The sequence below is a fragment of the Cheilinus undulatus genome, linkage group 4, assembly GCF_018320785.1.
Source record: "Cheilinus undulatus linkage group 4, ASM1832078v1, whole genome shotgun sequence".
Lineage (NCBI taxonomy): Eukaryota > Metazoa > Chordata > Actinopteri > Labriformes > Labridae > Cheilinus > Cheilinus undulatus.
The window spans coordinates 56,540,935-56,566,701 of NC_054868.1; the positions used below are offsets into that span (position 1 = coordinate 56,540,935).

A 25,767-nucleotide genomic window follows, 5' to 3' on the forward strand; every position below is an offset into this window, starting at 1 on the left:
AAATGTCCCGTTAAGTTGTCACGTCTGTTTACATGAATGACATCACCAACTACCCAAGATGCAACGGGAATTTGAAGAGTCGTCCCGTGTTGTAAAGGGGAGATTTAACCACGCCCTCTTGTTGCTCTGATTCTAGAGAAGGAGGAGCTTAGAATCCAGGGGTAGTGGTAGTCGTATTGTTTCTAGCCAATGCTTGTTTTTCTGCAGCACACGCCTCAAACCGCCTCTGCTACAGACATCACTTTGCCTTTCCCTGTTTAAGATCGACACCTAGTCTGTTTTCAACTAAGCCACTGCTGGCGCGGGTGGAGCTGAGCAGAGCTCATCAACCCAAACAGGACGACAGACCCGGGAATGCTCAGAGCACCCTGTGGATTTCAGAATAAAACGCCAGATACGCCTGTTTCTGCTTAGGAAGGAAGCAAATGATTGGACAGGTAGAGAACCAGAGGTTCACCTGGCTGCAGACAGACATGCACTTCGACATAACTCATGCACACTTCGCCGTTGTGCTCCGCCCACTTCTGTTCCCTGCTATCTTTTCTAAATCGAGGTGCCTTTTCATTTAAAGCAGAACTCCCTCAGGTGGAGGCACTGAAGAGGGAGCCAGCATAGATAAATTTCACGTGTTGTTAGAAAACCTGTTTAAAAAGTGCCGACCCATTCCAGCGGACAGGAGCTACATGCAAAGCATTTTGGGAAACCGATGCAGCATGAGGCCAGAAAACGTTGTCACTTTAAAACTGAATTTCTCTCTCAAAGCCTGAAATGTATGCATGAAAATGAAACAGTGGTTCACTGTTCAGTGCAGACATCTTATGGAGTTAAGTTTTATCTTGAAGATGTATTTTCCTGGCTGGGGCTTGACGGCAACGCAGGGGTTAACGCTCACAGCAGAAGGGTCCTGGTTCACCTCCAGGTCAGGACCTTTCTGTGTGGAGTTTGCATGTTCTCCCCGTGCATGCCTGGGTTCTCTCCAGGTACTCTGGCTTCCCACCACCAAAAACATGCTCATTAGGTTAACTGTGACTCTAAATTGCCCGTAGATGTGAGTGTGAGCGTGCCTGGTTGTCTGTCTCTACATGTCAGCCCTGTGATTGGCTGCCAACCAGTCCAGGGTGTACCCCGCCTCTCATCCAACGGCAGCTGGGATAGGCTCCAGCCCCCCGCGACCCCGAACAGTTAAGCGGTATAAATGGCTTTAAATCAGAAGAGGAGGACAATGGATGGAGTTGGACACAGGGATGAGAGATTGGAGGAGAGACATCAGGAAAGGAGCCACAGGCCAAACTCGGACCTGGTCTGCCTGCCTGCATGGGGCCCGAGTCCTGCAGCCTAACCGCTAGGCCATCTATGCTCCTGGAGTCAGGTTTTAATGAAAAGACTCCTCAGTTTAGAAAACAACATAGATAATGCATGCATTCATGGAAGTCTGACGTCTGCAGCCAGGCTCTCTGGGAGAAACAGGCTGTTTCTATGTTTTTATGATCTTGTGTTTCAGATCCGAGCTGAGATCCGCTCTGCTGCAGAAACAGAGGAGCAGGCAGCATTATTTTAAACTAACTTGTTAGAATACGGCGTCACCTACTTAGAAAACTGACACATTAACTTCTGTGTTACCGAATATTAAAACTCTTCAGCCAATCATTGTTGGTTGTCAAAATGGCACCCGCTCTAATTTCTAGCCACTAATCTGTATCTGATTACACAACTACAGACATAAAAACCTTTACAGCTCTTCAAAGTACTGACAGTCTGACCACAGACAGGCAGAGGCAAACAGAATCACACAAACCAATCAGTGGAATGAGAATAATTCCACATTATAACGCCGCTAAGCTAACACAGGCTGACACAGCTGTGTTTACCTTCTGCTAGCACATCGCTACATGCTAACAGGAAGGAGAGAAACAGAAACAGTGCAGATGCTTCCTGGAGCTTCAATTTTCCTTTTTTTTGTTGCAATTGAGGAGAAACAGTTGGAGGGGTTTTCCTTCAGTAACAGATTACTTTTATTAAAAGTAACTGACGGATCACCTGAAAGCCAGAGGAACCCTTCATCTTTAAAACCCCATGTGTTTGGAATAAATCTAACTTGCATTAAAACTGACATACAGGAGCAAAAATAACTGGATTAAGAGAAAAGTCAGAGATTTAGGCAGAGAGAGGACTCAGATTATCAGAACAGCATGCACAAGAGCATACGGGATTTATCACTTCCAAACTTAATAAACGCCAAAGAAGCAAAAAAAGAATAGCACTGGTTAAAGCACTGGTGGACTGAAGAAACGTTTTGGAATTTTACTTTGTAAAGCACACAGGAAGTCAAGTACTTCATATCTATGCTCCGGACGTCCTGCAGGATCCAAGCATCCACTCTTAGAAAATTAAACCCTCGGACCAGATACTTTAAGGTATTCAGGCACATGAGTACCCATAATTCTCTGCTACCCTTGATGTCATCTTTGTCATTGTTCTGGAGCAGCAGAATGTGCCGACTGTGCATTTAAAGCTCCCTATCAGGCTTTCATAGACCAGCTCTTCTGGGCCAGTCCAGATGACGGTCTGGTGCATCCCTCGCTGCATGTCCGTCTAACGTCTGCAGATCTGTGTTTGTTTTCAGCTGTTCCTCTCTTTGTTGTGTGAGGGCATGAGAAGGCGGCAGCTGCCAGCGTGAGATCCTGTGACTCCGCTGGCAGCGTCGCCGGCTTCCCAAGCCTCCGGAGAAAGTGGGCGGAGGGAGGGAGGAAATCAATCACTTCTTCACAGCAGCAGGAGAGAGAAGTGTTTTCATCTACTGGCCTCAAAGACCTGATCCTGGATCATCTGAGTTTTCATGCATCACATGAAATCCGGACCAGGCGGCGTTTAAGAAGCCTCAGTGACATCAGGGTCTCCTGCACACTATCTGTGTTTAACATCAGAGCTCATAGCAGCTCAGCAGCAGCAGGGCACCAACATGAAACCTCCCCAGGACTTCTCTGTTTACCGTTCAGCTCTGCGCTCCTACGACCACGAGCAACATTTCCCAGAATCAGACAGAAACAGAAACTTCAACAGGAGCAGGGCAGAAAATGCCCTGCCACTTTTTGTGTCCAGAGTTTGAGAGAAAGACCATGAGTGAGACCTGGAGGAGGTGAAGAGTGTAAGGTTAACTGAGCCGCTCCTGCTTCAAACAGGAAATGGAGTTTCCATAGGAGGGGAGCGGCGTGTTTTCGAGCAGCAGCTTTGGAACGCAGCCCAGACGGGAGCTTGTCAAGGTTGAAAAACAAAAAAGGGGGATTGCTTAGCTAACAGCCGCTCCTCTACTTATATAATTCCCAGAGATGATGTTCACAGAAACTGGTGCCAGCTACTGTTTCCACGTTTAGGTTTAAAATGAAAGAAAACTTTTGGTTGACTTTTTTTTTTTTTTTTGGCTGAGTTTGTGTGACGGCCTCGCTCAGGCCTGCAGTTTTTCCTCTTTAAGTGAAGTCAAGTGAGGCCAAACTGGGAGCAGTAGTCATGGGTTAGGTTTTACCTTGTAATAGGGTTCAGGATCAGGCATAATAACACAGGTCCCTGTGGCTTTAAGCTCCAGGCACTTCAGAAAGGCGTCATTATGCAAACAAACTGCCTATTACAACAGTCCGTGCTCACAGGCCAAAACCCAGTCAGCAGTTACTGCCTGAAGCCTCCGCTCAGGTTTGCATTGCTTATTCTTTTCTCGACCAACAGTAGCACCAAGCTTAGACCCTGTTTACACTGAGCATTAACATCCCTGCTGGGGACTCAGGTAACACGACATAATCCTAGGTTTTAGGTGTGGACGCACTTCTAATCATGGTTAAACAGCTGAATCAAAGGAACAAGAACTGAGTCCAGTCCCCTTTGGATCAAACTTTGAGTGACGTCAGTGCTTACCGATGATGGTTTCTGGTAGTTTGGACTGCATACTGAGGTGGTTTAGGATGCCTTTATCTGATTGGTTAGGTAGTGTAGATGCTAACGTAAACTGGCACACTTGAACAAAGAGCTTTTGTATTTCCATGCAGAGTGATGGGAGTTACAGCTCTTTTTAGAGATCTGAATTATTTGGCTCACCTCTGTAATAAGACCCAGTCTTTTGGTTCTTCATTGGTCCCATTATTTCCTTTTAAATGTCTTTCAAACACCAACGACAGGGAAAAAGCAGGAGCTGGTACTGTCATCCACAAAAGGAGCCAGCTCAAAGAACCAGCTCATCCATGAGTGGCACATGCAGACTCCCTCACAAGTGTTCCTCTTGAACTGAGCTGTAATTTAAATGACCAATACTCCACAGGATTTATCAACTCAAATGCACATCACAGATTCCTTTAAAAGCATGTTTAGGGCAAAGTGAGGGGGAAAAGCTGTTAAAGATGCACTGCTAGTCTCTTAAACTCTGGCTAGGTTTCCCAGCATGCTTTCTGCAGTGAAGCTGCTGGCAATGCTTGCAGAAGCTGGCAGCACCCAAAATAGTCACGTTTTACTTTCAACAAGCTGTCCTTTTAATTTAACCCTTTCCTACAAGCCCTCTTACTTTAATAGCATACTAGTGTTTCAATTAAACGCCTTTATGAAATAATAAGGGGGAAAAGCTGTTAAATAGGAGCTGCTTGTCTCTTAAATTGAGGCTAAGTGTCCTACATGCCAACTTTAATAAATGGGGGGCTAGCCAAGAGGCTAGTGGACCCCAAACTGGCCACATTTAGCTTAAATTAAGATGTCATTTCAATCTAACAAGCACAAAGTTTATTTGCAAAAATAGTAAAGCAAAGGAAGAAAAGCTGTTAAAGCTGTTAAAAATAGTTCCTAGATGGCGCAAATTAGCAAGGAGCTAATAGGCTAACAAAGTCTAGCTTTGGTTTAGAATAAGTTGTAATTTCAGTGAAAGCAGTACTCCACGAGCTCTTTTCATCCAAGAAAATATCACTATTTTCTTTATAAGCCTATCTTTATGAGCTTATTAATGAAAAAATGAGGGGGAAAAGCTGTTAAAGAGGCCCCACTAATGATCGTTCCTAGATGTCCCAGCCTGCTATGTAAAGGGAAGACACTGGAGGACCGCTCAACGGGGCGAAAATTAGCAATGAGCTAATAGGCTAACAAAGTCCGGCTTTGGCTTTCAGATAAGCAGTACTCTACAAAGAAAATATCCCTATTTCCTTTATGAGCTCATGACAAAATGAGGGAGAAAAGCTGTTAAAGAGGCACCACTAGCCTTCAGAATTGTGGCTAGGCATCCCTGCCTGTTAGGTGCTGTGAGGCTGCAGGTAATATTAATGAAAGCGGGTGAATTAGCCATGAGCTAACAGGCTAGCAGCGGCGATGAGGTCGCATTCTGCTTTGGAATGAGTTCTGGCGTCTTAGTTTGTAACGACCTCAGATAAACCAGGCAGTAAAGAGCCGTCAACGTGCTATCTGACTACCCAGCACAGATACCAGATGTAAACAGGGTCTGAGACAAACTGGGACCAGCAGGCAGTCACAAGTCTCTCAATCATACCTGTCCCTACACCAAGGTGCCAAGAGTCTTTTTCTCTTTTGGAGGATCCAAAGCCCTCATCGAAGGTGCTTATTTGCTTTTTTTTTTACCACAGTGCAATTCAAAGGGTCCTTGACTTGTTTAATGTCCAACATTTAGAGACCGTGGACAGGTTGGTCTACAGCTTCAGCAAAGACAAGAAGAAAGGCATTTTTCAAAAACTCTCACGACTGGCGCCCACTGTGTGAGCTCTGGCATTGCCAAAGAACAACAAAATCATTCAACAAAGAAAAACTTAATTGCTTCTAGAGATCTAAAAGAGTTTTTCTCTATTTTTTGTCATTGCAATTCAGGAAGGTGCGCTACATAATAGGTCAGGGGGTTGAGGAGAGGGCTGGGAAGGCATTCAGTACGTTTACATGCACAGCTGAGTCAAGCTGGGGTTGGCACTGGATGAAGAGATGTACCCTTGTTCTTGTCCCAGTATACAAGCACTGGGAAAATCCATTTACTGATGGAAGTGTGTCCGTCTCTGTGATGCTACTTTTGGACCTTCTTCCTGTTCATGCAGCCTGCATGATTTCCCACAATACAAGTCAGACGTTCCTCATCAGAAGAAGGCCTAAAGCTTTCAATTCATCAGTCGCCCTTCAGTCCAACCCTCACCTACGGTCATGATTTTAGGGCAGTGACTGAAACAGATACAAGCAGTGGAAATGAGAGTGCTCAGCCTCAGGGACAGGCTGAGGAGCTTCAAGTAGAGGCACTGCTCCTTCTGCACTGAAATGAGCCGGTTCAGGTGGTCTGGACATGTTATCTGAATGCCTCCTGGTCCCTGTGGAGGTCTTCTGGGCACATCCAATTGAGAGAAGACCCCAGGGTAGACCCAGAACTTGATGCAGGGATTATATTTCTGATCTTGTCTGGGAACACTTCAGAACCCCCAGGAGAAGTTTGAAAATGTTGAGAGGGATGTCGGCTCAGTAAAGGTGGTAGAAAACAGATGGATAGATGGTTTTATGTTGAACAGCAAATACATCCTAGCTCTGTTAGTATTCTACTTGCTTTACTTCTGGGATAAATGCAAAGCTCTCTAGCTTACGGTTAAACCCTAAGGCAGACTGCAATGTGTGCCTGCTTTGCTTAGCATTTGTGGAGTCTGGCTTCTGGGCCAAAGCCTGGTGTGAAGAAGCAGAACTCAGAGACCCTAGTCCAGTTTGGGTCCAGTTGAGGCGTGCTTGAGCAAATCTATTTCCAACCACACTATCCTGGTTTGTTAAGCTCAGCTCAGACCAAACAGAGTTGACTCTGCAGCATCATGCCTGTCAGCTGAAGGAGACCATGCATCGTTTCTGCAATAACTCTGTCTCTACAGGAGGGACAGGACTGCACACTCTCTGTAGCATGGCAACAGAATTTCACAGCACATATTAACACAAAAGCGTTCCTAGCTCAGTCTTGTCATAACTAAGATATCTAATAATTAACATACAAATGTAGCTCCTACGACTATGTTTTTGCAGGTTTAGAGCAGCATGTCCTGTTGTGCTGTAGACAGGAGTGATCATCAGGCTGGAGTTCCTTGTGAATTTTTAAAAAAGATAAATTTATAGTGAAATGGTTGACTGATGATTGGCCTGGCCCATTATTGATGCTGATATTTGGCATTTAGCCGATTCTCATACTGGCGTTTTATTTTACTGATAATTGGTCAAATTGGTTTCTAAAAAAGTGCACTACTTTGGTTCCTGTAATGTGTGTCTTCTCCTCTCACTTTATTTTCACTCTCCACAGTCTCAAAATTGATGTCACGAGTGCCAGCCAATCAGCACTCACGCCTGGGTGCCACTGACACAGCAAGTGCATGGTACCACCTCCTGCTTTCTCGCTGCTCCTGTGTTGCTAATAGAGCTAGGGCTAAATTGTTTATTTGCTTTTTTTTCATGCAATTTTACTTTTGCCACATTTTGCACATTTTGCATGATTTTGAAAATGCATATTGCTTCCAAATATCAGTGATTGGCCACATGATCAACTAAACATCTGTCAACATCTGCCATGAAAAACCAGCTTTCAATTCCAGGATTTGCCACATGATTTTACCTGACAAAATTGGAGCTTAAAGCCTTTTAAGTTACATTTTTATTTCCCTTGTTCACATCTATCTGCTTGCAACCAGCTGTCTGCAACTTGCTGCACAGAATGGCAGGCAACATGATCAGTCCAGCTGCAACGGCCCGCCTCAGAAAGCCACCGGCGACATTCTAAGAGTCTCGCCATGTCATGAATCTTTGGTCTGATCTGGGCTTCAGTCCTACTTAAAGAAATGAGAATACCACATTTTTAAAGTCCACTTTTAGCCAACTTTCTCTCAGTGCATGTAAACGTACTGATGAGGACACTTCCCTTTTTGTGGGTAAAAATAAAGCCAGTGAAGAAAAGCTGAAAGGAGCACCAGGCTGCAGAGCTAAAAGACTGACTGAATCAGTCATCTCATGTCTGTCGCACCACTCAGGCCTCTCAGGTCTGTGATAATAGTGCATTTATGCCAGGGAATTGTCTAAACACCATCCTTCATGGATGCATGCGGGTAAACACGAGGACTCTCAGAATATTCAGTCACTTTTCCCTCAAAGAAAAACAATGTGTTCATGGTTGGCAGCATCTGAAGCGAGTGAGAGGATTTGGTGTCCGAGTGGTTCAGCAGTGTCACTTTATCTTTGGTCAGTTTGGATTAAGGTGCAGGTTTCTCGTCCGTTTTTAACTTTGCTTACATTTTGAAGGGCTGTTAAAGAGTTCGGGGAGGGGGAGTGTATTAAAGCTCCAAGGACTTTTTCCACAACAAACAGGCTGTTGTTTCCATCAACAGCTGCTCTGGCATCAGGACTCCATCATTTGTTGAATGTCACAACACTCGCTGACATTTCAGAAGTCGATGCAATCCGAAAGGTATGCGGTGCTTCTATAGGAGCCCGGCCAAGCATATGAGAAAAACACACACACATACATAACTGCGTCTTTGTCTTCCAGGCCTGGGCTCCTCCCACTTCCTTATTTTAGCACTTCCTCTATCCTCAAATGCCCCCTCGCCCTCGCCTCACTACCGGTCCCCTGCCGGCAACTACGACCATCTACAAAACAGTGCAATGTCTATTCATAGGCACACTGGGATACGAATACAGCACACAGAGGGAGAGAGGAACACTAAACACGCTCATACTGTATGTTACATACAAACATCCACACGCTCACGCACACGGACAGAACACAGAACACAGAGACGTCAGCAGCAGCAGCAGCAGCAGCTCTGGCCTCGGGGGGTTGGTGGTTTTGGTGCAGCCTGCAGAGACAGAGCGGTGAAGAACGGCTGCTGTTTGGAGGGCCAGCAGGAGGAGCAGGGTGGTCTTTTACTCCTGTTGTGTTTAGGCTACTCCTTCCTCCTCCTCTTCTCCGCCGTCTCTCCCAGCATCTCCACCTCTTCATGCTCATGCATCAAAGTGGAGCTTGGTCAAGTCAGGTTTGTTGGTGGTGCGGGGAGGAGAGGAAAGCGTGGATGACGGAGGAGGAGAAAGAGGAGTAGTGGAGGGATTCTTCCTGGGTTTAGCCCGCCACCTTGTCACCTCCCTGTTGGGGGTCTTTGCGCTGGTTCTGACCCCCCGCGCTGGCTGCCAGAATCCTCTGCACAAAGTCTTTGGTCCGCCCGGCGACTAAAGGACCTGCAGAGTCAGGAGGAGATGAGAAATGTGAATAAAACAGGAGGACAGACGTTTCTCTCAGAGATCATCATGAAGAGCTGAGAGTACAGGCGTAGAAAACTTTAGAAACACAAATGTAAAGTGGGCTTTAAAGTCTGATCTATGCTTCTGTTATTATGGGATGTAAGGATGCATTGTTTTAAATAGATGGAGAATTAGGGCGTGTGTTAACAGCCGGCTCTTTTTCCACTGGCAGCGCCTCAAACCTCAGCTCTAGGGCACTTCTCATTGGTGGCTAAAGGCCATACATTTCACTTTAAAATTCTCCTGTGAGCTTCACTGTTCCTTTTTCAATCAAATATCACAAAGAATGTAAAAGAACTTTGTCCTGACAAAGGCAGCAGCTGTAAACCAGGAAACTTAGTCCTGGTCTACAAAAGACCAGTAAGATCGGTTTCTCTTCCACCGTAGTCAGAAGTCCGGCTCTTTCTTATTCTAAATGGCCTCTCCTTTTTCAAGAACGTGATTTTCATATGCTTTTATTGTGAAGTTTTGTCCCTTTCCCCTTTATTTCAGGTGTTTTGGTCCAATCATGCTCCAAATTGCAACACATCAAACTAACTAAACATGCGTTGTTGAACTTTTTTTGGAAACTTGGGTAGCGATCTGTCCTGAGACAGACTGGTGGGTCCTGGACCAGACCTTTACTTTAATGTAGACTTTTACCCTAAACTAGCGTAATAAAAATACGTGTAAATTTACATGTAATACTTAAAGTCAGGGTTTTTGGCATGATTATTATGTTTAGAGCGTTGGCGTGGTGGGCGGAGCAGGCGCTGGTGTACACTCTCTCTCCTTGTTTCCTGTCTCTCTTCAGCTGTCCTTTCTAAACAAAGGCATAAAAGACCAAATAATTCTCTTAAAAATGTTTTTCTGGCCAGAGCTCTGAGATTGGAGGCAGCTTTCTGGCATTTGACTCAGAAAAAAAATATTTTTTAAAGTTAGAATTCTGAATAAAAGATTTCTGAGATTTCCTGAATTTTGAGAATAAAACTAGAAATCTGACGTTAATCTTAGAATTAAAGAGTCGGATCAGTGGCCCTGTTCCTCCTCAGTATTGATGAAACCAGAAATGATTTAGAAATTATCGTTAACAGGAAGTTAAACTACAGGAAATCAATTACTGTCAGCAAATCATGCAAAAAAATAAACGTCTTAAGTGATCAGTCTTCAGATTTTTTTTACACAGCAGGACAAACTTGAAAAACTTTCTTAGATTTAGGCCGGCGGCGTTTCTTACCGCTGGACTCTCGGAGGATGTCTTCCAGGCGCTGGGTCATCCCTCGCTCGTCCGTGTCCTCTTCCTCGCTGTTCTCCACCCGCCGTCGGATCACCTCCTTGATCCTCAGGAGAGCTCCCAACAGGTTCTCTGTGTGGCGAAGGGATACACCGCTCAGAAAAAGCAACTTTTAAATGCACAGTATGTATATCCACACCAACGATGAGGTCTAACTAAAGGACCACAGAACCCTGGGAGAATAATCCACCAGGAGTTAGCAGCATCAGGACTGAGAGACAGCAGCAGATCCTAAACCACCTTCACTCTAACCTCCATCAGTGAAATTACTGCAGGAATAAAGCATGTTTTCCCTAAAGCTAGACTGATACACAAACTTCTGTCTTTTACAGGAGCATGCACCATGGATCCACCCTCACGGTCAGTTTAACTTGGACAGTTTCAACAATATGGAGAGAAAACAAAGAGGACTTCAACTCTTAGCTCTGCAGTCCTATGGACACACCAGCAGCAGCAGAAGGCTTCCTGGCCCCGCTGTGGCACCAGAGTCCTGCATGTTTGAAGCTCCCTGTTGAATCTGCTGCTCAGAATTTGAAGTGGTTTTTAGTCGATGCAAATTACAGTGACGGACAAAGAGAGAGAGAGAGAGAGAGCAGATGAATGGGAAGGATGAAAAAAGAGAGAAGAAAGAGCGAGAGGAGGGAGAGAGGAAGCCCAGTTTATGTGTGAGGCTTAGCGCTGTGTGTTTTGGCTTCCTGTCAGTGGGACAAAAAAAATTTGCAGGAGCCACAACTTAAGCCGTCGCAATGAAACGCAGCGCCGGGATCAGGAATGACTGGAATGTTAAAAAACGGGACCGAAGAAAACAGGACAAAAGGAAGTTGGACGCTGGTCTGAGTTTGAATCAGAGAAAGACAACCGGGGGGGGGGGGGGGCCCTCAGAGGTTTGGCAGAGAAAAAGGCGTTAGTTAAGTAGAAGGAGGTGAAGTCCCCCTCCTCAGGTTTACAGGCCCCACAGTGAGATCGGTATCGTCTCATTCCTCAAACGGAGAATCTTTAAAAGGGCCTTGAAAACGTTAAATCTCAGTTACAGCTCGATAACTCAACCAGAGTGAGGATGAGACTCTGCTTCCTGATGTAATTTCATCTCTAAAGAGTAAAACCTGGCTCACGCTGAAAGGTTTTTAAATCTTAACCGATCCTGAAAATGGGACTTCATATGTGACCAAAACTCAGGACTTTTTATTTTAAAGATCTTGAAGAGAAGACTTTGGTTCGGCTCAGGGTTTCGGCTCGTCTGAGGGAAGTTCTTCCTCTTCACTGTCACCCTGCTAAATGTTTCTTAGTGCTAACCTAATGGTGATAAATGCTGGGTCTTTATACTAATTTATCAGAGTACGGTCTAGACCTGCCCTCTTTATGAGGTCTCTGGAGATAAGAGTCCATGTGGGCCACATATTTAGCACTGGCAGGCTGGACATGGTCACCACTGGACTGATACCTTAGTTTAAAAAGGAAAAAGAGCAGGAAATACCACTGAATTACAATAGTTAGAGAATTTCTGTACGTCAGAACTGCAGTAAAAATCAAACTGCCACCTCAGATTTAAAATAATTAGAGAACATAGCAGGACAAAGGTTCATCATCTCAGACCCACAGTTTACTGCAGCTCTGATTCTGCCCACTTCCATGTAGGTTAGAGATGTGTGATTAAGAAGGACGCAGACTGGTCCTGACGGCGGACAGACGTCTGCGGTACTGACCGTACTCCTGGTTGAGCCCCCACAGCTTGATCTTGTTGGCTTCGTGCTGCGCCTTCTTCTTCAGCCTGCAGGCCCTGAAAGCGAGAAAAAGACAGAGCCATCAGCCTCAGGAGGAGGAAACTCTCTTCTCATGTTCCCCGTCTCCATGTGATCCTGTTACTGTGTCTGCAGATTCACACTGAGAGCGGCTGGAGAGCGATGAGTGGAGGATGCCGGTCTGGAAACCTCCTGTCATTTATCCACTCCTCCAGAAACCAGCCAGCTCCACGAGTCTGCAGAGAAACGTCTGCTCCTGTTTGAGACTGTTTAAGGTCTGAGGGAGAACGGCAGCGAACGATCCCATCAGTGTGTGTTAAGTATTAATGCACCGCACGGGCTCTTTTCTCTCTAACCTGCAGAGATTTTCTCTTTTCCTGTGGCAGAGACAGCAGAATGAAGCTGGGGAAACAAAGCAGGAGTAGGAAGGAGGAAGGGGAATATCTGGAGTTTCAGGACATATCAGTGATTTTCAAACAGGCAGCCACCACAGCTCTGGTGGAAACGCCCTCTACATGTCAAAGAAATGGTTCTGGCACACAGAACACTCCACCACGGGACGTCCAGAGGGGATGTTAGGGACGAAACGCCCACCCATGATGTCCAGATGCAGGTAGTCTACCATAAACACCATAATTTAAATTAATTTAGAAGCGTTTTACTTGTTTCTAAAAATCAAATGAAAGCGTGAGATACTGGGGCATCAAAAGCAGAAGTCATATACTCATAATTTTGGATTACATGTTGTTTTTAGGCACCAAAAATTGCAGATAACTGTCTAACTGGCACTAATGCATTGGCAACATTTGGCAAAATGAGTGGTAATGATTCCAGGAATGTGGCCAACATCTTTGTGCAATCTAACAGTGTGCAGATGTTCGTCTGATTTTTAATTAGAGCTGGGAAATCAGTAGCAAATCAGATTAAATTGCAGTTTTACCTGCTGCAATTTACAAATCACAAAAGTTACAATACTTCTTAAACTTCAAATGTGTCAAAATGAAGTTTCAAAGTTGAATTCATGTTTTTGCAGCAGCAGGGGTTTGATGCACATTATGCAAACATTCAAGGTTCTTTTAGAACATTTCCTGCTTTTTAATTTAAAACAAGGTGTCACAAAAATCCCCTTCAATAAAGCACTTGCTATTAAATTTTCTATCTGATGAAACTGGCATCTATAACCTTTCAGAATAAGATTCATATATCCCTTTCCCATATTTATCTGCATGCTCTGTTCTAAAACCAGCCGTCTGCATCCTGACAGGCTTTATCGCCGGCGTCTGCATCAGACGGTTTGATTCGAGCTGCAGCGGCTCGGTCCAGACTGCTGCGACTCTCACCAGCCACGTTCTTAAACTGTCTCATCATGCTGCAAGTGTTTGGTCTGACGGGGCTGAAAGGTTGGATTTAACCCTTTATCATCCCTTTAGAATTAACCAGGCATGACTTTAGGTCCATACTGCCCAGCCCTAGCAGACAGCAGTGTTCTGTGTGCCTCTGCATGTTGGAAAGTCGTCTCTCAGCCTTTTTTATCTCAGATATTTGCCCCTCGGTCCTTGCTGCTCCTGGAAGGACCTGGACCATCAAACAATGATGAAACTTCTGATTTTCTGTCCTTTATTCCCTCAAGCTTCAAAATCAATGTGGAGTTTTAGGATAAGCCTGCTCTGCATGCAGAACCAAAAATAACCCTAACGCAGGCGCAGCATTGGCTGTGATGGATCACCTGCAGCTGAAAATTGATTTAATTGTCTTGCTGAAGTAGAAGAAACCTGCAGCTTCCAGGAGAAACATATTCTCTAAATTGAAAACTTGTGGTGCACGGGTGCGTTTGGAAATGGCTGCTAACATTTGTGAACATAAAATCTTTACCTTCTTCCTCATAGCGGCGGTCACATGCTGATAGGAAGAGGAGAGAATGACTCAGTGTGAGCACAGCTGTGGATAAAGTTCCACCAGGATGTTATTAAAGAGGCTATTTACAGAGTCTGCAGAGAGTTCAGACACTGACAGCTGAATTCATCGAGATTAAAGGTCAAAGAAGTCAAACAATTGAGAAATAGGCTTATTTTAGGAGTTAAGGCCAACAGGCTCCACCCTCTGCTGCTGAAGCTCTGTGAGTCCAGAGACAGACTGGAGCTTATAGAGAACTTTCTAGTCATCTCACTGCTGAGAGTTTCATCACACCTACCAAAAACATTCCCCCTAAAGCTTCCAGAGGGTCGTTAGGCAAACGTTCACTATGAGCCAATCAGAGACACAAAACAAACGACGTAGCCGCCATTGTTTACAGGTTTGCAGTCGCTTCAACTAAACCAAACCTGAAGCTACTGGCTCTTTCTCCTGAATGGTGCTGATTGGTCCGGTCATTCTCTGACCAGGAGCAAGAATATCAAACAAGACAGATCCACCTGATGATAGAGGTGGAATCTGGACAATCCATCGACTTTGGAAGCTTAAAGAAAACAGGAACTTTTCAGGAGTTACAGTTCTGGATTAGTGTTAAAATGATGTTTTTACCCACGCCGGTGAAATCGTCAGGGGGTTCTGTAAAGGGCTCTGTATCTTTGTTCGTTTCTTTGTTTGTGTACAAGACAAGTCGAGAACGGAGAGTTGGATCTTCACCAAACTTTCAGGGAATTTTGGGATAGTGACAGGGAAGAACCAATTAGATTTTGGTGATGATCTGTGTGCCCGTTCGGTTTTTCTCGCACTTCGAATTTTGAACACCATAATAATCAATGGGAGCGAGTTCCTCGGTGGCGCTGCTTAGGCGTGGGTCTGCCGCCTCAGACGGCCATTCTAGTTTACTCATGTCAAGATTAACATGCTTTGTTTGGCTATGTGCCGTTTAGAGCCTAGTTTGAACCATAGTTCTCACTCAAGACACACCTAAGATACAGTCTCAATCTAAAGGCACACAATATTCATATGCATGGAAAAATATCCATATTAACGCGTGTTCAAGTTTCTTAAATTACTGTACAGCTGTAGTCATAAGGTTTGGTTGTACACATTTACAGCACACTGAGATTTGACTCAAGGCACACCAGCGTGCCACAGCACGCCATTCACAGATTTAAGGTGTTGTAACACCTGAGACAGACCCAATGTGGGCCAAAAACTGACCGCTCACTTCAGGATTCTGAGCTGACTTTAGGCCAGACTGGCCCCCCAATGACCAACGGGACACGTCTGAGACCAGGCCTGACACTAATAATAATAATAATAATAATAATAATAATAATAATAATAATAAAAATAATAATAATATCTTGAATTTATATAGCGCCTTTTAAGAAACCCAAGGACGCTTTACAGGAACTCATAGACATGGACAAACTATGTGAGGGGTAGGATGAGTGTGAGGGTGGTTTAGTGAAGACTGTAGGCTGTGGTGAACAGGTGGCGCTTGAGACGTTTTTTTAAAATGTCCAGAGATGGAGCGCTACGGATGTCTGCAGGAAGAGTGTTCCAGAGGGTGGGGGCTGCAGCACTGAAGGCTCAGTAGCACAGTTTTGCAGCTGTTCTATGGTTTCTGTTTTTAAATCAAATACATCCCGCTGGAATATTTGGAGACTTTTTAGGACTCTTGCTTCCATTGTGGAGAATTTATGGGGCTAATTTCAGCCGTCCAATATTAAACTACCTCAGAATCGGTAGCGAAGTTATTCTTCCTCCCTGAACGCGCCAGGCTGATTGTTTTCACCAAGACTGAGAGAGGAACGAGAGCGACAGGAGGCGGTTTGATAATCCCCGGCTAACTCTGACCTCTTCTCAGGCAGCCTGGAGTGTGACAGAACAAGAAGACGTGACTCTTCACTGATGAATTCCTGCATATTTAATCAAACCGTGAACTCAGTCACATTACAGCAGGAGGGAAGTACGCCATGACTGTAACCGTAGCCTTCCTCTGCTGCTGCTTTAACCCCGCCCCCTTACATTTCCTCTGTGATGTTTATGACATGTTTGATGTATTTGGTGTAATAAGATGTTCCCAGAGTCCCCCTCCTCCTTACAACTGCTGTAATAATGTCCTTTCCTCCAAATTTCTCTCCGCCCTCCTCCTCCCCACCGCGGATGAACTCTCCATGACCCTGCTCGTCTAACTCCTCGTCTGCCTCCTCAATCCTGCCCTGATTTCCTCCCATTCAGCCTTTCATCCTGCTCCATCCATCTCATCTCCGCTGTTGTTTTCCTCTTATTTATCCTTCATTTATTCCATCTTAAAAGTCAACTAATTACAAAAAAGAAGCAGTAAATCCAAAAATACACCCGACCTACATTTAAGAAGCGTTTGTGTTGTGTATTTCATCCTCGGGGATATCTTTTGGACGTCTTTGAATGTAAATTTAAATGAGATAAAAGCGTATTGTGGCAGGTTCCTCAGAGGCTGGGATTTAAAGGTCATCCTCAGTATGGTTCACTGTGTTCTAGTGAGGAAGAGTTGAAATTAAATGCCTCCAAACTTCACCAGAAAATGCTAGATATTTGAATGAAGAGTTTTTTCCCTAACGTAAAAGCATCCATGCTGCACATTCAATATTATGAATTGTTCTCATTGCATTCTTGCCTCTCTGTGACCTCCAGAAACACTGTCAGGAGGTCAACGCCTAAACGCACCACATATCTGAAAACTGATCTGAGCAGGGCCAAAGACTGCAGAGACTAAACCTCCGAGCCCTGCAGGATTTTGTTTTAATGTCAGAAACAATCCTCGCCATGCCCACTCACGCCTCACTAATCGATACCGGAAGTCTCCGAGGCGACGGCTGAGTTCAGGAGACGTAGGAGGGCGGTAAAGCAGAGCCAGTACCTGGAGGCCAGCTTGTTCTTCTCCTTACGGGACCGTGCTCGGGCCGTGGCGGGCAGGTCGTTGACTGGACCCATGCCGTCGATGGCGGCGTTGAGCTTCTGAAGCTGCTCGCCGATGTTGTGGAGCTTCTGTGGGTTTGGCGTCAAGTCGCTGGCGTCTGTTTTGCGAGCTTTGCGGCGTCCTTTTTTGCCTGAAAGAAAGATAGAAATGATCCAAGTTGAATCCTTTTAAAGCCCTTTGATTCAATCATCCTAAACACTTTCTAAAAAGACCGTTAAAACACGGCTGATCACAGCAGCCATCATTTAGACCGCTGAATTATCCAGTTTCACAATCAAAGACGTCGACAGCCAAGCAAGCCCAGCGGTCTCAGAGTAAAGTCACTACTGTTTTTTCCATTAGGCACGTTTACATGATCACAGGTGTTGGAAGTAGAGGTGCTGTCCTAAAGGGGTTCCAGTCTTGGGCCAGTAGTCCTCTATGAATCTGCCAAGTGTTCAAAGTGCTCGTGTATGGTTCTGTCCTGGTTCAGCTCATTAAACTCTGACCTAACTCGTGTCTCCTCAGCTCTTGTCCGTCTCACAGTAGAACCGGTCGCTCAGGTTTATATCGGTCTCAGAGGTCTTCTAAACATGTCTGTGAAGTTTGTTGGTGTAAAAACTCTCCAGCAGTGATTTCTGCATGTCTATAAACTCCTCTGTTTCTGTCTGTGGCTTTAAATGTCACTGAGCTGTCTGGCTCCGCCCCTCTCAGGAAATGGATGTGGCTTAACGGATGAGGGCAAGACCTTCTTTCAAGTGGGGAGGGCCAACTGAACCTGGGGGTGGAGCTAACTCCCCACATGACATCATGAGGGTAAAATCTGAGAACGGCTTGTTTCAGCACACATTTTCTGAAGGGGGGGGGGGTGGTTCTGATTTTTGGGGGGATTGCGGACAGGCCAGGGGCACAAATTTTTGCTAGAAAAGCCTGAAAAAGTGATTTTTGCATAATACGCCCCCTTTAAAATGTAGATTAAATGAGGACAAAGGAAGGAGGAAAGATAGCGGCTCACTAAAGAGCCGTTTAGTAGAACAGGCTCGTTCATGAACGCTACATCAGGACCCACAGCATTTATTCTGCTGATAGAACATTTCAATTAGAGCGTGTTTGAGTCAACAGGAGGATTTCTGATGTTTAAGGGGCTCAGCTAGCCTCTTATTGGTGGTGATATAAATCAGGGATTCATGATACTGCATTTCTGTTGGCATGGATATGCCAATATTATAATATTAATACAGATTCCTTTTAGCTGATTCTGATATTGAAATATGTTTTTGTACAAGGAATTTCAGTGCTTTTTGACACACGTTTAGGTTTGAGGATGACCAACCAAACCAAAAAAACAAACTTTAAAGTTGAAAGAAAAAAAAAAGACCTGAAGTGACATGGGTCTGTTGGTTCAGACTAAAACTCCACTAGTTTATCAGTCACACGGACAAAAATTACAGCCAATATCTGCTGAAATACACAGGCAAAACATATAAACTGTGGAAAAATCACTGTTTTTGTAAAGTGTAGGGATGGCATTTAATGATTGTTAAATCTCACTGATTATAATAGCAGGTCTATTTAGAGCAGGGGTGTCAAACTTAAGGCCCAGGGGCCAAATCCGGCCCTAAAACAGTTAAACCCGGTGCACCAGTGTGAGGTCGCAGCTTTCCTCCAGTATAAAAATGTAAACTTAACTTTGATGGCTTAAAATATCCTCATCAAGTCATAAAAATATGAAACATAAAGACAATTAGATAAAAAGTCAGGAATGTGGGAAAAAGAAATTTTGTGTTTTCATTTCATATTCTCAAGTTTGTACCTCATGATTAAACTTTTGAGTTTGTTTTTGTTTATGTTTGAACTTTTGGATTAAAATGTTTAAATTTAAAATCATGTTTGGATATTCTAAACACATTTAATTTTATCTCACATTCGACTCCTAACTTTGATTTTAATCCCAAATTTTAATCTTTTGGACTCACAATTTAAAATTTGAACTTATATTCTGACCTTTAAAACTCATGAGTTCAAATTTCTCTCATATTTGCTTTTTAAAAACATTATTTTGACTTTTCATTTCATGTTTTGAACTAATAAATTTGCCGTTTTTTTAATCTCAGATTTAGCCTTTAAACTTATCATTTTGACTTTTTAATCTCAGATTGAGCCTTTAAATTTATCATTTTGACTTCTTAATCTCAGATTGAGCCTTTAAATTTATCATTTTGACTTTTTAATCTCAGATTTAGCCTTTAAATTTATCATTTTGACATTTTAATCTTATCTTAAATTTATAATTTTGACTTTTTAAAAAACTCAGAATCATTTATCATCAGGGCTTAGTTTTGTTTTTTTCCCCCAAAATTCATCAGCGGTGAAAATGAGGTTGACAGTTTATGGTTAGTGTTGATCCTGTTAGAACCTCAGGTTAGACCTAAATCCAGAATCTAGACTGAGTCTGACACCCCTGATTTAGAGGAACTTCTTTCATCCTTCTTCCTGACATTCACAAGCCATTAAAATCACATGATTGCAAAGAACCAATAGGAAGCAGGGAGTGTGATGTCAGACTCAACCTCGGTGTGTTTTATAATCCAATGATGTCCTTTTTCTGATAAAAAACATCAGATGACCTCTTTACATGGCTAGTAAAGTGGTCAGCGACCTCAACCATCAGATACAATGCTTTTATGAATCTACATTAATGATAACGATGCTTTTATGAATCTACATTAATGATAACGATGCTTTTATGAATCTACATTAATGATAACGATGCTTTGATGAATCCATATTAATGATAACGATGCTTTTATGAATCTACATTAATGATAACGATGCTTTGATGAATCTACATTAATGATAACGATGTTTTTATGAATCTACATTAATGATAACGATGCTTTGATGAATCTATATTAATGATAACGATGCTTTGATGAATCTATATTAATGATAACGATGCTTTTATGAATCTACATTAATGATAACGATGCTTTGATGAATCTAAATTAATGATAACGATGCTTTTATGAATCTATATTAATGATAATGATGCTTTTATGAATCTACATTAATGATAACGATGCTTTGATGAATCTACGTTAATGATAACGATGCTTTTATGAATCTATATTAATGATAACGATGCTTTTATAAACATACATTAATATAATGATAACGATGCTTTTATGAATCTATATTAATGATAACGATGCTTTTATTAACATACATTAATGATAACGATGCTTTGATAATAATAGCTTGAAGTAGCCTAAAATAGCTGAAAATAGCATAAGAATAGCTCAAAGTATCCTTTAATAGCTGAAAATAGCATAAGAATAGCTAAAAGTAGCCTAAGAATAGCTGACGGTAGCATAAAATTGCTCTCAGAAGCCCAAAAATAGCTGAAAGTAGCACAGTAGGATAGCTCAAAGTAGTCTAGGAATAGCTGAAAGTAGCAAAAGAATTGCCTAAAGTAGCCTAAAATAGCTGAAAATAGCATAAAAATAGCTTTAAATAGCATAAAAATAGCTGAAAGTAGCCTAAAAATGCTCTAAGTAGAATAAGATCAGCTCAAAGTAGCATAAGAATAGCTTAAAGTAGTCTAAGAATAACTGAAATTAGCAAAAGAATCACTCAAATTAGCCTAAAATAGCTGAAAATAACATAAGAATAGATGAAAGTAGCCAAAAATCGCCTAAAGAACCATAAATATAACTCAAAGTAGCATAAGAATAGATAAAAGTAGTCTAAAATAGCTAAAAATAGCAAAAGAATAGATGAAAGTAGCCGAAAATTTCCTAAGGTAGCATAAAAAAGCTAAAAGTAGCATAGGAATAGCTCAATGTAGCCTAAGAATAGCTAAAAATAGATTAGGAGTAGCTGAAAGTAGACGAAAATACTGAAAGTAGCATAAGAACAGCTCAAAGTAGCCTACAATAGCTGGAAATTGCACTAGAATAGCTCAAGGTAGCCTAAAATAGCTCAAAGTAGCATAAAAACAGCTCAAAGTAGTCTAAAAATAACTGAAAGTAGCATAAAAATAGCTGACAATAGCATAAGATCAGCTGAAAGTAACCCAAAATAGATGAAAGTAGCATAAGCATAGCTCAAAGTAGCCTTAAATAGCTGAAAATAGCTTAAGAATAGCTCAAAGTAGTATAAAAATATCTGAAAGTAGCATAAATATAGCTCAAAGTAGCCTAAAAATCGCTGAAAATAGCATAGGATTTGCTGAAAGTAGCCTTAAATAGCTCAAAGTAGCATAAGAAAAAGCTCAAAGTAGCCTAAAATAGCTCAAAGTAGCATATAAATAAGTGAATAAAGACTAGGATTAGTTTAAAGTAGCCTTAAATAGCTCAAAGTAGCATAAGAAAAGCTTAAAGTAGCCTATAATAGCTGAAAATAGCATAAAAATAGCTTTAAATAGCATAAACATAGCTAAAAGTAGCCTGAAAATAGCTGAAAGTAGAATATCGCTCAAAGTAGTCTAAGAATAACTGAAAGTAGCAAAAGAACCACTTAAAGTAGCCTAAAATAGCTGAAAGTAGCATGAAAATAGCTTTGAATAGCATAGGATTAGCTGAGTGTAGCCTAAAAAATAGCTAAAAGTAGCCTAATATAGCTGAAAGTAGCATAAGAATAGCTGAACGTTAACTAATTAGCTGAAAGTAGCATAAGAACAGCTTAAGATAGCATAAGATTAGCTGAAAGTAGCCTAAAATAGCTCAAAGTAGAATAAGATCAGCTCAAAGTAGCCTAAAAATAGCTGAAAGTAGCATGAAAATAGCTTGAAATAGCAGATATTTAGCTTAAGTAGCCTAAAAATAGCTGAAAGTAGCTTAAGATTAGCTCAAAGTAGCCTAAAATAGCTGAAAATAGCATAGGAATTGCTCAAAGTAGCCTTTAATTCGAAATGGGTTCAAAAGTAGGAAAAGGAGGTATTTAATGGCAAAAGGTATCGTAAATGAAAAGTGGCAAAAATGGTAACGATGCTTTCATTAACATACATTAATGATAACGATGGTTTGATTAACATACATTAATGATAACTATGGTTTTATTAACATATATTAATGATAACGATGGTTTGATGAATCTAAATTAATGATAACGATGCTTTGATGAATCTACATTAATGATAACGATGGTTTGATTAACATACATTAATGATAACTATGGTTTTATTAACATATATTAATGAAACGATGCTTTCATTAACATACATTAATGATAACTATGGTTTTATTAACATATATTAATGAAACGATGCTTTCATTAACATACATTAATGATAACTATGGTTTTATTAACATATATTAATGAAACGATGCTTTCATTAACATACATTAATGATAACTATGGTTTTATTAACATACATTAATGATAACGATGGTTTGATTAACATACATTAATGATAACTATGGTTTTATTAACATACATTAATGATAACTATGCTTTTATTAACATATATTAATGAAAACGATGCTTTTATGAATCTACATTAATGATAACGATGGTTTTATTAACATACATTAATGATAACTATGCTTTTATGAATCTACATTAATGATAAGGATAGTTTTATTGAAATACATTAATGATAACTATGCTTTTATAAACATACATTAATATAATGATGCTTTTATTAACATACATTAATGATAACGATGGTTTTATTAAAATACATTAATGATAACGATGCTTTTATGAATCCACATTAATGATAACGATGCTTTTATGAATCCACATTAATGATAACGATGCTTTTATGAATCTAAATTAATGAGTGGACGCTCTGAGGTCCTCATTGCAGTGGCTGTTTCTGGATGAAAGCATCTCTTGTTAGCATAAAGCTTTATCAGGGCTGGGACCGTTTCTGCTTTAATGTCAGGTTCAGTGACAGAAACAAGCATGCTAAGTGGATGAACTTTAAATAAGAGCATTATTGCTGTGTGGGGTTACATTACAGCTCTTATAGCTCATTTCAAGGCCATCTGCTGGAGCATTTCCCGAACTTCTGCACCTATCAGTCATAAAGATGCCAAAACATGGAGAAACAAGGGCCAGGTTTAAAAATAGCTGAATCCCTCTTTGAAATCCTCTCCAAGGTCTGAAATGTAAACCACGATTTGTCATGGAGAAATGTTTGTAAATGGAGGAAAGAGTCATCTGGATTCCTTCAATCCAATGATATAGAGCAGCCGCAATCATGGCATCCTGACGTTAAACCTCAGAAATATTAGAATAAAAAATGAGGAAGTGGAGTCTGGGTGATGCTGACGGTACTGATGGTACGGGTGGAGCCTTTCTGTTTGAGAACAAAAGCTGATAAAGTGCTGCAGAGCTGCCTGATGTAATCTCACTTCTGAAGAAGAATGATGAAAAAATTAAGATTTGGACATGAAAGTGGTATGTAGGGCACACGCCAGAGGGTCCTGATGTGTGTCACATGAGAGTAAAGAAATGGGACACTTCAGCGGCGGTGTCGAATCATTTTAAAGACTCCTGCAGCAAAAACGTCTGAAATCCAGCTGATCTGTACGCCTTCAGCTGCAGCTCCACCTCTGTGTCATTAAAGGAGCATTTACCTGTTTATCTATTGATCATCTCTGTGATCAGTCACAGTCAAAAGCATCGATTTCTTTTCTTGCTCAGGACGGTGGCGGTTCTCTTACCTTCTCTGCGGTACAGCGTGCTGGGCAGCGTGCTGGAGCTCCAGGACAGCGACCAGTGGACGTCTCCGCCCAGTTTCTTCTTTGTTGTTGACTCTCGAGCGTGTCTGTACTCCCAGAAACATCGGCGCTTCGACGGGCGCTCGCCGGCCTGCCTCACCGGCTCGGCTTCCACCTCTGCAGAGAAACAAACCCACAAAGACAGGATATTTAGTCTGTTTACTGATGCTAACATACGACAGGTGTTACTGGTCCATTCACAGATATAGAGTCACGTGTTTGGGAAATTCTCTTCTGAAATATCAGCGTTACTGACGGGACTTCATGACGTGAAAAGACCAGAGGAAAAATACTGACACTCACCAAACAACAGAGGGATTCATGCAACATTACAACATTGCTCTCTCAAACATTTTCATGCAATGCGTGCAAAAGCTGCACAATGACAGAGGCAAACATTAAACAGAGGACGGTTCATTTGGTGAGTCAGAGAGGAGCTGCACGAAGCAGCAAACACTGGAGGATCATTCTAAAATGACAGAGATTCCCTCTGGACGGCAGCAAGGTCACAGAGATAAAACATCAGGTTGTTATTTTATACTCTTATACCATGTTAAACAAAAAACCCAAACACACGAATAAAAACCTTGAAATCAGTCATTATTCCGGTATTGCAGAATACGGTGGCCCTAAAGGTCAAACAAAAATGTTTCAGAAGATCCAAAAATATTAAGTGACAGGCAAAAATAAATTTGAAACAGCAAAACACATGATCATAAAACCCTAAAAAAGTGTAACCCAAAAAATTAAATAAAACAGAAATGATCTAATAGAATGCAAAAACATAGACTGAGAGTGAAATACAGAATGAACGAAAAACAAGCCATGAAACAAAAACATTTTATGAACTTTATAACACACATCACACAAAAGCATTCAGGAAAAGATTATTTCTAAAAATGCAAAAAATTCAAGAAACTTAGAAAAATTTCTTTAAAACACATTTTTTTCCCACAATCAGGACATGTAAAAAAATAAATTAATAAAAATTATGAAGCATGACCAGATTTAATGAAAATCAAAAGACACATCACAAAATCACAAAAAGGATTAGCAAATTAAAAAAACACAAAAACATTGCATTGCATAAGAATGTTGGGTGTAATGACAAATATTATATTACAAAATAATTTAAATAAACTTAAAATCGACTGAATATAAATAGAAACTGTATTGAAATTAAAAAAAAAATTAACTGTACTCCAAAACAAAGCATGATAGAAAAAACATCTTCTGACAGAAATAAAAATTGAGTGGAAAAATAAAAAACAAAAATCTGTGGAAAAAAATCATTTCATGATATGAAAAGCGGATGGAACAAAAAAAATCCTAAATCAGATAAAGAAAGCATCACAAATTGACAAAATCAGAAAATCTCATGTAACACAAAAACAACAATTTGAAAAATATCACAAAACATAAAATTATCAAAACATTTTTAAAAAGTGTCTGAAAAAGCTAAAATATTAAATGAAAGACATAAAACACTTTTAAATAAACTACAAATCTTACAGTAAAATGCTAACATTGTTGATAACAAAAACAACCACAAAATCCAAAATTATCTAAGGCCTAATCAATAAAACCACTAGAACTCAAACTAACAGGGAAATATCAAATACTTATACTAATACTATTAATATTGATATATCAAATATCAAAACTAATAAAAGAAAAATACAAAATCATATTGTGAAGAAAAAACCCTACTACAAAAATTTTAACATTTTAATTAACCGAAAAAATCCCAAAAACTTTAAAAACACATTTAAAGCATTAATAGTAAATTTAACCAAAACAAAATTTTAAGAAATTCGAAAATATTCAATACAAAGGAAAAAAATCTCAAAGCAAAAAATTATCACAATTACAGATATCTAATAAGTTTCACAAACTGCAAGA

General features: G+C 41.2%; 1 protein-coding gene across 1 annotated transcript in view; it reads right to left on the bottom strand.

Annotated features, from left to right (window-relative positions):
* Window positions 1-1,043: 1,043 nt before the first annotated feature.
* Window positions 1,044-25,767, bottom strand: part of LOC121507826 (CREB3 regulatory factor-like) — a 74,048-nt gene continuing 49,324 nt past the window's right edge. The window contains exons 8-12 of the mRNA XM_041784166.1: window positions 23,809-23,982; window positions 17,096-17,285; window positions 12,244-12,317; window positions 10,484-10,612; window positions 1,044-9,204 (exon numbers count right to left, since the gene is read on the bottom strand). Coding sequence (XP_041640100.1) covers window positions 9,089-9,204; window positions 10,484-10,612; window positions 12,244-12,317; window positions 17,096-17,285; window positions 23,809-23,982 — 683 coding nt within the window. The 3' untranslated portion in view covers window positions 1,044-9,088. The remainder of the gene's footprint in view (window positions 9,205-10,483; window positions 10,613-12,243; window positions 12,318-17,095; window positions 17,286-23,808; window positions 23,983-25,767) is intronic.